General features: G+C 46.5%; 1 protein-coding gene across 7 annotated transcripts in view; it reads right to left on the bottom strand.

Annotated features, from left to right (window-relative positions):
• Positions 1-15,143, bottom strand: part of TJP1 (tight junction protein 1) — a 589,472-nt gene that overhangs the window by 165,906 nt on the left and 408,423 nt on the right. For 6 of the 7 annotated variants that reach the window (XM_082253421.1, XM_082253420.1, XM_082253423.1 and 3 more), the window contains one exon: positions 2,206-2,262. In XM_082253421.1, the coding sequence (XP_082109547.1) occupies positions 2,206-2,262 (57 nt within the window). Of the gene's footprint in view, positions 1-2,205; positions 2,263-5,918; positions 6,098-15,143 lie in introns of those variants that run through there. The other variant, XM_082253425.1, reaches the window with a different exon arrangement.

Raw genomic sequence — 15,143 nt, 5'->3', positions numbered from 1 at the left:
CAGTTCCAACAGTGAAGCATGGTGGTGGCAGCATCATGCTGTGGGGGTGTTTTTCAGCTGCAGGGACAGGACGACTGGTTGCAATCGAGGGAAAGATGAATGCGGCCAAGTACAGGGATATCCTGGACAAAAACCTTCTCCAGAGTGCTCTGGACCTCAGACTGGGCCGAAGGTTTACCTTCCAACAAGACAATGACCCTAAGCACACAGCTAAAATAACGAAGGAGTGGCTTCACAACAACTCCGTGACTGTTCTTGAATGGCCCAGCCAGAGCCCTGACTTAAACCCAATTGAGCATCTCTGGAGAGACCTAAAAATGGCTGTCCACCAACGTTTACCATCCAACCTGACAGAACTGGAGAGGATCTGCAAGGAGGAATGGCAGAGGATCCCCAAATCCAGGTGTGAAAGACTTGTTGCATCTTTCCCAAAAAGACTCCTGGCTGTATTAGATCAAAAGGGGGCTTCTACTAAATACTGAGCAAAGGGTCTGAATACTTAGGACCATGTGATATTTCAGTTTTTCTTTTTTAATAAATCTGCAACAATGTCAACAATTCTGTGTTTTTCTGTCAGTATGGGGTGCTATGTGTACATTCATGAGGAAGAAGAATGAACTTAAATGATTTTAGCAAATGGCTGCAATATAACAAAGAGTGAAAAATTTAAGGGGGTCTGAATACTTTCCGTACCCACTGTAGTTGAGCATTATGGGAAATGTAGTTCCAAAACATCTGGGGTGACAAGGTTAGCCATCACTGCTCTAAGTAGTTCATTGAGTCTTCCTGTCAGAGTGAAACCGCCTGCAGAGGACATTCAAAATCAGTCAAATCCAAGAAAGCACTATTGAATGGTAAGAAAAGCGAATTTTACACTTTCTTGTCCAAACGTGCGAATTAAATTCTACAGGTGTAAAGCCAAAATAAGAATTTCACACATTAGACCAATGCAGGTAGTAATACATTGTATAGACAACATACATGCAGTAAAGACTTGAAAAAAAAAAAGCTTCAGACATGTTCTAAAATAAAATATAATGCAGAGAAATCTGAGAAAAATTAGGCCGGTAGCACATGGATAAAATAAACGACAACACGGGTGCATTGTGGTCTATGGGACGACGCACACAGCTGCGTACAGATCTTTAATGCAGCGATGTGATCAGAACAATAAATAATAAAATAGAACATTTTTTATTGCAGTGCAGTAAGTTCCACTTATTGAAGTACATGCTAGTTTAAACAGGCACAATGGATCGCTGGTAGATAAAAGAGGATGCAGCTGGAAGAATATTAGGCCTTGTGTATGCATACATACAATTCTTCTCCCTCTTCTAGCCCCCAGTGTTGTGATATACACATACACCATACGTCCGTATCTACCAAATGCATAAGCATGCATATTGCTGCATTCAATTGTACATTTTTATAGTGTTTTTTATGTAAGTGTATGGGAATGCTCAGAGACAGCCACTTATCCCAATTTGACAGTGGCACCAAATGCCACCAGCACCCACACACCTGTCGAACTGGGATGAGCAGTTCTGTTGTCATTCAATTACATGGACTGCCTGCATGTAGAACCTGGCAGCTGTAGTCCATAAAAGGGGCTTCATGCAGGCAGCCAATGAAAGTGTAAATTGACTGGTGTGCGGGTGAGCAATCCCAAACACAGACAGCGGGCATTGCCACTTACCTGCACTGGCACACCTGTCACAATAGGATGAGCAGCTGTGTCCCCATACACTTATATAGGCTGCCTGCATGCACACGGCCAATTCATTGACTAAAGACCTCAGCACCCGTGTGAGGCCTAAAAATCCCACACAAAACACTAACAACCTAACAACAATAACAGTAACCTGGTCTAGTCACCCACTTTGCAAAACATCCCAAATATATACAAGATGCCAATACCAAACAGAACCAAGACTGCAGGGCAGCCAGAAGAAAAAGGTCCAGACAGAACCTGACTTCCCAGGACTGCAGACACACACATATTATATATATACATACACATACACACACAGCTTCAACAAAGTGACAACAATGAGTTCAAAGTTTACAACTAATTCTGACAAAAGGAAAATGACAAAACTGATTTCCTTCTCCTCAGCTTCCTGACATCTGGCTTTTGTCTATTGTTCCCAGCGGTGGCCGGTATCCTGAGCTGCACAGAGGGGGAATTACTGGTGGCTGGCTTACCCTGTGGAGAGTGACTGTCTGCTGCTCCCATATCGCTGTCTCTTCCATTACCGTATTCTGAGGAGATACAAAGAACAGAAAGGGGTTATATATACAGCAGTCTTGGGGTGAGGGATATAGACAGCAGTGGAGGGGAGAGGGGTATAGACGGCAGTGGAGGGGAGAGGGGTATAGACGGCAGTGGAGGGGAGAGGGGTATAGACGGCAGTGGAGGGGAGAGGGGTATAGACGGCAGTGGAGGGGAGAGGGGTATAGACGGCAGTGGAGGGGAGAGGGGTATACACGGCAGTGGAGGGGAGAGGGGTATACACGGCAGTGGAGGGGAGAGGGGTATACACGGCAGTGGAGGGGAGAGGGGTATACACGGCAGTGGAGGGGAGAGGGGTATACACGGCAGTGGAGGGGAGAGGGGTATACACGGCAGTGGAGGGGAGAGGGGTATACACAGCAGTGGAGAGGGGTATACACAGCAGTGGAGAGGGGTATACACGGCAGTGGAGAGGGGTATACACGGCAGTGGAGAGGAGAGGGGTATACACGGCAGTGGAGGGGAGAGGGGTATACACGGCAGTGGAGGGGAGAGGGGTATACACGGCAGTGGAGGGGAGAGGGGTATACACGGCAGTGGAGGGGAGAGGGGTATACACGGCAGTGGAGGGGAGAGGGGTATACACGGCAGTGGAGGGGGAGAGGGGTATACACGGCAGTGGAGGGGGAGAGGGGTATACACGGCAGTGGAGGGGAGAGGGGTATACACGGCAGTGGAGGGGAGAGGGGTATACACGGCAGTGGAGGGGAGAGGGGTATACACGGCAGTGGAGGGGGAGAGGGGTATACACGGCAGTGGAGGGGGAGAGGGGTATACACGGCAGTGGAGGGGGAGAGGGGTATACACGGCAGTGGAGGGGGAGAGGGGTATACACGGCAGTGGAGGGGGAGAGGGGTATACACGGCAGTGGAGGGGGAGAGGGGTATACACGGCAGTGGAGGGGGAGAGGGGTATACACGGCAGTGGAGGGGGAGAGGGGTATACACGGCAGTGGAGGGGGAGAGGGGTATACACGGCAGTGGAGGGGGAAAGGGGTATACACGGCAGTGGAGGGGGAGAGGGGTATACACGGCAGTGGAGGGGGAGAGGGGTATACACGGCAGTGGAGGGGAGAGGGGTATACACAGCAGTGGAGAGGGGTATACACAGCAGTGGAGAGGGGTATACACAGCAGGGGAGAGGGGTATACACAGCAGTGGAGAGGGGTATACACAGCAGTGGAGAGGGGTATACACAGCAGTGGAGAGGGGTATACACAGCAGTGGAGAGGGGTATACACAGCAGGGGAGAGGGGTATACACAGCAGGGGAGAGGGGTATACACAGCAAGGGAGAGGGGTATACACAGCAGGGGAGAGGGGTATACACAGCAGTGGAGAGGGGTATACACAGCAGTGGAGAGGGGTATACACAGCAGGGGAGAGGGGTATACACAGCAGGGGAGAGGGGTATACACAGCAGGGGAGAGGGGTATACACAGCAGGGGAGAGGAGAGGGGTATACACAGCAGGGGAGAGGAGAGGGGTATACACAGCAAGGGAGAGGGGTATACACAGCAGGGGAGAGGGGTATATACAGTAGAGTTGCACGATTAATCATTAAAACATTGTGATTCACAACGATCTTAATCAGGCATTTCACTATACAGTGCAGAGCTGTCACAGCTGACCAAAAAAAAAAAAAGGCAGCCTGCAAAGTTTATCACAATATTGCTTAGCACCAGATAAAAATAAACATTGTATCATTTGGTTCTTTTAGATCAAAGGGATGAACTGCCGTCTGTAAATGAGCTCAGTTTAGCCACATAAAGACTACCGGTAAGCTTTTTCTCACACTTGTTGCTTACAAGTTAAAAATCAGTATTTTTTGCTAAAAAATTACTTAGAACCCCCAAACATAACACTTTTTTTTAGTAGAGACCCCAGAGAATAAAAGGCGGTCCTAGCAATATTTTATGTCACACTGTATTTGAGCAGCAGTTCTTCAAAAGCAAACAGTAAAGTTAGCCCAATTTTTATGTATAATGTGAAAGATGACGTTACACTGAGAATCCTGAGAGAATCCTGAGAGAATCCTGAGAATCCCGATCTTTATTCTAAGCAAAAAAGTTGTGATTCTCACTTTATCCAGAAATGTGCAGCTCTAATTTACAGCAGTGCAGAGGAGTAAAGAGCAGAGACGAGGGTGAGGATCTTATAGAGCAGAGGAAAGGAGTATATGGAGTAAAGGAGAGCAGTATATACAGAAGAAGAGTGTATAGAGGAGAAGAGGAGTATATACAGAAGGAGGAGTATATAGAGAGGCGTATATAGAAAAGAGGAGTATATAAAAGGAGAGGAGTATATACAGAAGAAGGAGTATATAGAGAGGCGTATATAGAAAAGAGGAGTATATAAAAGGAGAGGAGTATATAAAGAAGAAGAGAAGTATATAGATGAGAGAAGAATAGTATTTACAGAAAAGGAGAATATAGAGGAGAGGAGTATATAGATCAGCGTATGTAGAAGAGAGGAGATGAGTATAGAAGAAAGGAGTATATAGAAGCGAGGAGAGAAGTATATAGAAGAGAGGAGTATATAGATGAGAGGAGATGAGTATATAGATGTGAGGAGATGAGTATATAGAAGAGAGAAGTATATAGAAGAGAGGAGAGAAGTATATAGAAGAAAGTATATAGATGAGAGGAGAGGAGTATATAGAAGAGAGGAGATGAGTATATAGATGTGAGGAGATGAGTATATAGAAGAGAGGAGATGAGTATATAGAAGAGATGAGATGAGTATATAGAAGAGGAGAGAAGTATATAGAAGAGAGGAGAGAAGTATATAGAAGAAAGTATATAGATGAGAGGAGAGGAGTATATAGAAGAGAGGAGATGAGTATATAGAAGAGTGGAGTATATAGAAGAGAGGAGAGAAGTATATAGAAGAGAGGAGAGGAGTATATAGAAGAGAGGAGAGGAGTATATAGAAGAGAGGAGTATATAGAAGAGAGGAGAGGAGTATATAGAAGAGAGGAGTATATAGAAGAGAGGAGTATATAGAAGAGAGGAGAGAAGTATATAGAAGAGAGGAGAGAAGTATATAGAAGAAAGTATATAGATGAGAGGAGAGGAGTATATAGAAGAGAGGAGATGAGTATATAGAAGAGTGGAGTATATAGAAGAGAGGAGAGAAGTATATAGAAGAGAGGAGAGGAGTATATAGAAGAGAGGAGAGGAGTATATAGAAGAGAGGAGTATATAGAAGAGAGGAGAGGAGTATATAGAAGAGAGGAGTATATAGAAGAGAGGAGTATATAGAAGAGAGGAGAGAAGTATATAGAAGAAAGTATATAGATGAGAGAAGTATATAGATGAGAGGAGAGGAGTATATAGAAGAGAGGAGAGGAGTATATAGAAGAGAGGAGAGGAGTATATAGATGAGAGGAGATGAGTATATAGATAGCACAGACATGTAATCAGAGTACAGTCCCCCATAATAAGGCCATTGATAAGAATGGTGTGTGCAGTGATCGGTTGCTCTTGGTAACAGTGTGATAAGTAAGTGATCCCCTCCCCTCCCCCATGGCTGGGACATGTAGTTCCCCTCAGTGTGACTCTACAGGTGGCCCAGCTACAAGTAAGTAGTGGTGGCTGGCCTAACACACAGGACTCGGCGCCTCACCCTCGTCATCTCAGGTCAGGGAGGCACACAGCCCCCGGTAGCGGACACCGACAGCCCCCCGGAATGTGACACAGCGCCGCCCGGCTCCGATTACCGGGGAGCACTCCGGACACGGCGACGTATGTTCTATGCTGGGCTGATGGATCGCTCACTCTGGACTGGGCGTAGCCGGGGAGGAGCCGAGGGCGGAACAACGATTCTCACAAGTCCCGCCCTCTAACAATAACAACAAACACCAGGAAGAAGAAGTTTGTGGGCGGAGTTGGCTCCCAGCTCCGTCCGCTCACCGGGGGTCTGTGTATACAGCAGGCGAAGCCTGGCAGAAACTTCACTGGCCGGTATATCAATGGTTAATACTGTGCGGGCACTTTGGAAAGAGGCGGAGCTCTCCCTCCGGTCCGCCCGTCGCCGGAAACGTCAGAGCGTCGCACCGCAATAATGGGAGACGTCAGACGCAAACCCGGTTCTCCAGACCCCTCCTTCCCCGTGCTTGCCTTGCGCCATGTCTAGAGAGGGCACAATGCCCACAGAGAGGCTGACTGCACGTGCCCACAGAAGCCCCTCTGTAAGATCTGTGCAGGAAAAAACAAGGCAGGTCCTGGCCACCATTTCCAGGGATAGTTCATAAGATAATCACTCTGGATGTGCAGCCACATCTCTCATAACTCTCTGCTGTTTTATTAAAGTGCATGTCCTGATATGTGGCTGCTGTACCATGTACTTCTATGAAGAAGTCTCCTGTTCTCTTTGTATTGCTTCCTTTATGACTTGTGAAATCTCTGGTGTTCCTGACAGTTCCTCTGCTTTCCTTTTAACTGACCATGGGAGCACATCTGTCCTAGTGTGGTCAGTTTTCTTGCCCAGCTCCAATGAACAGACTTGTGCTGACAACACCCCCTGCAAAGCCATTCACTGGGAAGATCAGTGTATGGCTATTCTGCTGCCACACCCCTCTCACCCCTCTGTGAGGTTGTCACCCAATGAAAGGGATGTATGTTAGTATTGCATAATCCCTCACCTCCTTAAAGTGGTTATAAGGTTCTCTTGCAGAGATCAGACAAACCATTTAACACTGGCAGGGGTGCTTACAACGATCAGCTTTTATTTATTGATGTAAAACCTTTATCCCCAAAAGGAAAAAAAAACTGTTTGCTGTAACTGCCTATAAAGTGTTAGCTGAAGTTCAATTTGTCACTATTTTTAATTCTGCTAGTACATCTAACACTCCCCCCCCCCCCAAATTGACAATGCCACCAAAAGGTGTCCCCTGTGCTCCTTCAACCAGAGTGGAGGCAATCCAAGGCCCCTTTCAGATGGATCTTGAGTCCATTAATAGCAACATCCCAAGGTGGCACACACAGGATAGTGACTGGTACAGATGGTGGACGCGTTTCACACAAAGACACAGTGTTTATTTATAACCCCTATTAGTTCCATGGAAGCGAGCTGAGGCTAGCACCCATGTGTGGGGTCCAATCAGCTTAATCCTTTCACCTGGAGTGATGTGCCTCTTTTCTCATTCCCTTCCAGACAGAGCAGAATCCATCAAGCAGATCCACCTGCTCAACGGGGGATCCCTCTGCTGATCCCTGCTGAGTAGGAGGATGTCAGGTCCGTGTCCGCTCCGCTATGCAGAGCAGATATGGACACAGCCCACTGTTCTCTATGGAGCAGTTGGATGGAAACCGACTGCCTGTCCATTTCCATCTGACTGTCCTCCGATCTGATCCATCGGACGGATGGCGAACACATCCCCATGTTTTTAGCAGACCAGGTCGGATCAAATGCCGGCGGGTGTCAGCGGACACATTAACCCGCTGACATCCGCCACTCCATAGAGAACAATGGGTGGTCCGATCGGGTCTGACCGGAAAACTGACAGGTGGACCCGATCGGTCTGCTGGTGTGAAAGGGGTCTAATACAGGAGGGTTGGTACTGGCCAGATTATCAGGTGAAAACAGAGGGGGGAAAAGCCTAAAAAAAGAATACTAATGCAGCCACGACTTCTAATGATTGGTAAGCTGCAATATATTACATTTTTGGTTTGGGGTTTAATACTACTTCAGGCAACAATTGTCTAAACGGGAATGATATGAGTCATGACATGGAGGGTGCAAGGTACATAGCCAGACCTAAGAGCACATGCCACATTGGAGGGATCCATCTGCACCAGTGCCACCAGTTATATCAGATTGTAGTGACCCGATCAGAGTATAATATGGCCCCCACATCCTCCAGTTCATCGGATAACGTGGTGAGCATGGATCTACCGCCTCCTCTTTGGCTGAGACCAGGTCTTTTCCTCTATCTGCTGTCATAATTTAATTGGCTGGTGTACAATACAGCAATGCAGTTCAAATAAAGCAAGACCAGCAAATTCCACTTACAAAGCAGAACATTGGTAAATCAACCAGCAACCCGTTTATAGAAAAACAGTCACAATGACTGTAAAAGTTCATATCACATCAGATCACACATGTTGCTTTTTCTAATATTAAATATTTTACTGAGGCCTCAGAATGCATTTATTTATTTATTTTTAATTAAATCATTAGGACAAACCGCTACGCCAGACGGAAAACATAACAAAGAAAAAAAAAAAAAATAGTGCATATTATTTAGTTAAAAAATAAAAAAATACCCCCACAAAAAAAAAAAAAATACATCATAATACAGGACCTGGAACTGGACAAAAAAATGAAACACATGTTCCCTGCATTGGGACCATATAGCATTACATTTATGCATAGAATTTCTCAGATAAGTATGTTTTTCATAAGAAATATTTCTATTAAAAGCGGAGTTCCACTCAAAAGTGGAACTTCCGCTCTTTTGTTTCCTCACCCCCCCCCCCCCCTCCAGTGCCACATTGTACCTGTTTTTGATAGGTACCCTTCCCCACTTCCAGGATACGTCCCTCAGAAGTTTGGCCCCCCTCCTCCCTCCTCCGCTGCTGAGCCAACAGGAATGAACAGCGCACTTCGCGAATGCACAGTAGGGACCCGCCCGTGAAGCCGCAAGGCTTCACTGCCGGGTTCCCTTACCAGCAATGGCGGCGGCAGCAACCGACAGCCGATGGAAACAAGAAAAAAGGTACGTATAGCGATTTCTTCTTTGCGGGGTTAGATTGGTTAGTCTTAGGTCATGGATGCCTGTAGATGTAGAGATTTGTGTTAGGGTGGACTTCCCCTTCAAGTGCAATCTGCCAATGAACAATAACTAAGGCTGCATTCACATGTCAGCATATTGATCGCGGGCAGAATCGACGCAATTCCGCCCGCGATCGGAAAATCATTGCAAATCGCGGGACGCCTGTGCGTTGCCCGTGATTTGCAATAGCACCCCAAACGCTGAGCGATGTTGCCGCGATTTCCGCCTGCCGAATCGCGGTAATATCGCGCAAAAAAAATCGCAGGACGCATTACGCTCCAAAGAAGCTCTTGTACTTTTTTGGGCGTAATGCGTCCCGTTTTTTTTTTTTTTTTTGCGCGATGTTACCGCAATTCGGCAGGCGGAAATCGCGGCAACATCGCTCAGCGTTTGGGGTGCTATTGCAAATCACGGGCAACGCACAGGCATCCCGCGATTTGCAATGATTTCCCGATCGCGGGCAGAATCGCGGCGATTCTGCCTGTGATCAATACGCTGACATGTGAATGCAGCCTAAAGCTCTAGAAATGGTAAAGACCAAGTCATGGTCCATAGGGGAAGAATCAATTTGGCCTAACAGACATGTAAGAGGTTCCACTAAGGTATTAGTTCCCAATAAGCCATTTAAAGTACCTACCACCACAGCCCAATATCTCTTCAACTTGAAATAGATATTTAATGTATGATGGAAAGATGACCGATCCCCATCCATAGCTGGGCTCAAGGCGTGCAGCTCAGGGGAATCGCAGCCATTTTCTATCAAAAACATAGATTTCTTTTGAGAGTTGCACACAAATCTTATCACCCATATTGTATGCTGTGAATTGTGGGCTGTTATGACCAATCCACACAAATCATAGCTTACACAATGTATCCCAAGAGACTGAAACCCTCAATCATCCATACAATGTAAAATGTAGCTGTGCCAACCAAAATACAATTCATCACCTCTGCTGCCTTGAATGAGCCAGGCAAAGGAGGAGAGATTTTTAGCAATAACAACAATAATAAGCAGCATCTCTGTTTTCTGGATCTAACAAAGGAAGAAAAAGACTTATTACTATCCAATGTATCCGATTGTCTCACCTTCAGATCCATTGGTGCTCTGAGAAGACCGCATAGCCTATCATTTGCATCTAAAGCACGGCGCCCCTCATAAAAGAAACGGGCAAAAATATTCCATTGGGATTTGAATACATTCTGCCAAAACACAGCTGTCTGTATTCTAAGTACTTCAAATCATTCATGTCCTGGAATTCTTAAACCACTGCAGGTGGAAAATCCAGCTCATACTGATACAGTATGGAGGGGTTCAACAAAGACTGGCACATGTCGAAAATGGGCCAATTTCTATAGGTCTGCTTAATTGGTATGTCATACAAAAAAAAAATCAAACTAGTGCACGTGGATTTGGTAATTTGTCACATGGTGGTGCACCAGATATTGGTGGAGCGTGCCGAAATTTTGTGGTGCACCAGATATTAGTGGAGCATGCCAAAATTTTGCTGCAAATCAGAAGTAATCATTCCCTGGGTCCATCCTAAATTTTTCTCTCTCCTTCCTGCATTGCTGGACCTCGCTCGCCATGCATACCAATCCCCTTCACCTTCCTATATTGCTGGGCCTCGCTGGCCATGCATACCCATCCCCTTCACCTTCCTGCATTGCTGGGCCTCGCTGGCCATGCATACCCATCCCCTTCACCTTCCTGCATTGCTGGGCCTCGCTGGCCATGCATACCCATCCCCTTCACCTTCCTATATTGCTGGGCCTCGCTGGCCATGCATACCCATCCCCTTCACCTTCCTATATTGCTGGGCCTCGCTGGCCATGCATACCCATCCCCTTCACCTTCCTATATTGCTGGACCTCACTGGCCATGCATACCCATCCCCTTCACCTTCCTATATTGCTGGGCCTCGCTGACCATGCATACCCATCCCCTTCACCTTCCTATATTGCTGGGCCTCGCTGACCATGCATACCCATCCCCTTCACCTTCCTATATTGCTGGGCCTCGCTGGCCATGCATACCCATCCCCTTCACCTTCCTATATTGCTGGGCCTCGCTGACCATGCATACCCATCCCCTTCACCTTCCTATATTGCTGGGCCTCGCTGACCATGCATACCCATCCCCTTCACCTTCCTATATTGCTGGGCCTCGCTGGCCATGCATACCCATCCCCTTCACTTTCCTGCATTGCTGGGCCTCGCTGGCCATGCATACCCATCCCCTTCACCTTCCTGCATTGCTGGACCTCGCTGGCCATGCATACCCATCCCCTTCACCTTCCTGCATTGCTGGGCCTCGCTGGCCATGCATACCCATCCCCTTCACCTTCCTATATTGCTGGGCCTCGCTGGCCATGCATACCCATCCCCTTCACCTTCCTATATTGCTGGGCCTCGCTGGCCATGCATACCCATCCCCTTCACCTTCCTGCATTGCTGGACCTCGCTGGCCATGCATACCCATCCCCTTCACCTTCCTGCATTGCTGGGCCTCGCTGGCCATGCATACCCATCCCCTTCACCTTCCTATATTGCTGGGCCTCGCTGGCCATGCATACCCATCCCTTTCTCCTTCCTGCATTCCTGGACCTCGCTGACCATGCATACCCATCCCCTTCACCTTCCTATATTGCCGGACCTCGCTGGCCATGCATACCCATCCCCTTCACCTTCTTGCATTGCTGAACCTCACTGGCCATTCATACCCATCTCCTTCCTGCATTACCGGACCTTGTTGGCCATTCATATCCATCCCTTTCTCCTTCCTGTATTACTGGACCTCATTGGCCATTCATACCCATCCCCCCTTCTCCTTCCTGCATTGCCAGACCTCACTGCCGCTCTATAACTATCCCCTCTCCATCCTATATTGCAGGACCTCACTGGCTTTCCATACCCATCCCACACTTCATCCTACATTGCTGGACCTTGCTGGCCATCCATACCCACCCCCTTCTCCTTCCTGCATGCCAGACCTCACTGGCTCTCCATACACATATCCTCCTCTCCTTCCTACATTGCAGAACCTCACTGGCTCTCCATACCCTTTCCCCTCTCCTTCCTATATTGTAGGACCTCACTGGCTCTCCATACCCTTTCCCCTCTCCTTCCTACATTGCAGGACCTCACTGGCTCTCCATACCCACCCCCCTTCTCCTTCCTACATTGTTGGCCATCCATACCCATCCCCCTTCTCCTTCCTATATTGCTGGCCATCCATACCCATCCCCCGTATCCTTCCTGCATTGCTGGACCTCCCTGGCTCTCCATATCCATCCCCCTCTCTCCTTTCTGCATTGCTAGCCCTTGCTGACTGTCCATACCCATCCCCCTTTCCCTTCCTTCATTTCTGGACTTCGCTAGCTTTCCATGCACAGGGCCTACTCCAAAGAGGTGGGACCACCAAAAGAGGTGCTAAGTGACCTTTATGTGAAATATCATTGCACAGTGCAGGCAAGTAAAACTTATTTTTTTATTTAAAAAAGAAAACAAAGCTTTAGGCTCCTTGAAAATTTGCATTTTTAAGCTAAAAAAAACCACTGGAAAAAATATGCTGGTAATATATTTTTGTAATAGAGTTTTAGTAGCATTTTAGTAGCATTAGCATTTTTGCAGTTCCTTTAAGGGGGGAGCTTTTAGGAGCATTTCTGCTGAAAAAAAATGCTCCAAGAAATTCTAAAAAAATATTTTATTTATTTTTGATGCTGAAGCTTACAAAACATTAATAGCTTAAAGTAGTGTGCATGAACACATAGGATAACACTTTTTAGCGTCTAGGAGCAGAAAAAAATGCTATCAGAAAAACTTTTTTTTTTATTTGGATAGAGTGGAGAAGTATTCGAACACCTCTCTGTGTTATTGCTGTCTGTGCCCTCTCTTTTTGTCCCGTTTACCCTTATTATTGAAAGTAAAAATAAATCCCACATTTTGGGTTGTCCCCAGAAAAGTAAGAGGGAAAGGAATTCCCTTAATTTGCAGGGATTTCCTCCCACTTCCTGTTTTGCTATGGGACAGGAAGTTAAGGCAAATCTCCACAATGGAACACAGATGGGGAAAAGAAAATCTGACAGGGTTTATAACTCTCCCTTATTCAATGCAAATTAAAAAAAAAAAAAAAAAGTTTTTCATATAATTCTACTTTAACAAATGTGTGCGGCTATGTATTTTATGATGACTAATGAGTCACTTTCCAAAAGAAGCTTCACTGTGTGATAACGTGTAGATAAAAATGTACAATGTTGCACACAGTATATACTGTATTTCAATGTAGCAATGTATCTAAAATCTGGGAAGAAACATCTGATACATGATGAGGAAAGGGCATAGCAGTAGCTTTTCCTCTATGTCCATCTTTCTTTATTTTATCAGAAAAAAACCCATACACACAGACGTGACCCATGCAGCGTTTCTTTATGCGGCTGGAGCTGCATGCAGGCATTCTATGTTACCCTATGGCAGTGATGGCAAACCCTGGCACCCCAGATGTTTTGGAACTACATTTTCCATGATGCTCCACTACACTGCATAGTGCATGAGAATTATGGGAAACATAGTTCCAATCCATCTGGAAAGCCAAGGTTCCCCCATCACTGCCCTATGGGGGATGCAGCAGCTGTACAGACTGTGCTGGTGAGTGGTCCTGAGCACAAAGGTAAGTAGCCTGGAGAATATGTGAAAAGGAATCTAGAGCTCCTTCTGCTCATCAGATTTAGGTTCAGTTCACACTACGCAATGCGGGAACCAGCATGATTCCAGTTTGTTCCCACATCGCATGTCTCTGGCAGGCAGTTCACACTGCCCTATGCGAACCGCTGTGGGTGTCAATACAAAGTTAATGACCCCGCCAGATCGGTTCGCAGATCGCAGTGCAAACTGCCAAATGGTGCAGGAAACAGATCACATGGGTTTTAACACCCATGCGTTCCGATGCCAGTGCCGACCAAAAAAAGGGTCCTGCACCATTTTGGCGTGAAAGTGATGCAAATTCAGCCATACAATCTGTATTGCTGTGATCGCATCGCACAGACACTGCATGTGACCTGCAAAGCAGTGCGAATCTCATGCAATGTCTAACATCCCACCAGTGTGAACCCAGCTTTAGAGGACAGATATGGCCATACATATTACTAGATATGAATTATCACATTTTCACCAAAAGCTATGCACTTAAACTATCCAATCCATTTGTAATCATCTAAAGATTGCAATGTGTGTGGCCAACTTTATTGAAGAAACAGATGCCGGGGCTGGCTGTTCAGAAAGCACAGAGTTCCATCTCGGTTACAGAATTGTTATCTTATATAGACATAATAGACCTGTCATTTCATATGGTGTATACCAGTTACTCCTAGAAATGCACATTTCCTTAATACGCTTAACAAGCTCATAAGGTCTAAAAAGCAGACTGACAGCCGGATTAATTCCTAATAGACATCTATGGCTAAAAATCTCCCTTACCATGTCTGGTAATCCACATTAATGAAAGTAGGGCAGAATATCAAGGTCAAACACCGACACAGAAAGACTTGTATTAGCAGAATAAATGTGATTAGAAATTACTGCTTAAACTCGCAACTGGAAACGCAAAGTATGAAGGTAAATAGTTTAAGGGTGCGTTCACACCAGCATCACACGACTTCGATGGCAGAGCCACTGATATGTGTGCTGAAGGGGAAACTGGGGGCAATGTGATACTTTGGAGATATATTCTGCATTACAGGCTATGAAGTATGAGAAAGTAGACAGTAGTTTTCATTAGGGATCGACCAATTATCGACCAATTAAGCCGATATATCAGGGGCCGATATGCACTTTCCTCGATATATCGGAATCGGCCGCGGAGGTTACCGATATTGCCGATATTTCAGGAAAGTGCATGTACCGGAGTGATGCCTGCAGCTAGAGGCATCACCCCATTACCGGCATCCATAGCCAACGGGCGGCTGTCTTGTAATGACAACCGATGCGGCTGAGAAGCTGCTCGGCTGTCACTACAAGGAGAGGGAGGGGACACCCCCCTCCAGCCGCCTTCCGCGGCTCGCCCGGGTTGCCCGTCTCAC

The sequence above is a fragment of the Pelophylax lessonae genome, assembly GCF_965119305.1.
Source record: "Pelophylax lessonae genome assembly, chromosome: 4".
In the NCBI taxonomy this organism is placed as follows: domain Eukaryota; kingdom Metazoa; phylum Chordata; class Amphibia; order Anura; family Ranidae; genus Pelophylax; species Pelophylax lessonae.
Note: the sequence above shows the minus strand (reverse complement) of the source record. Positions and strands in the feature narration are given on the sequence as shown.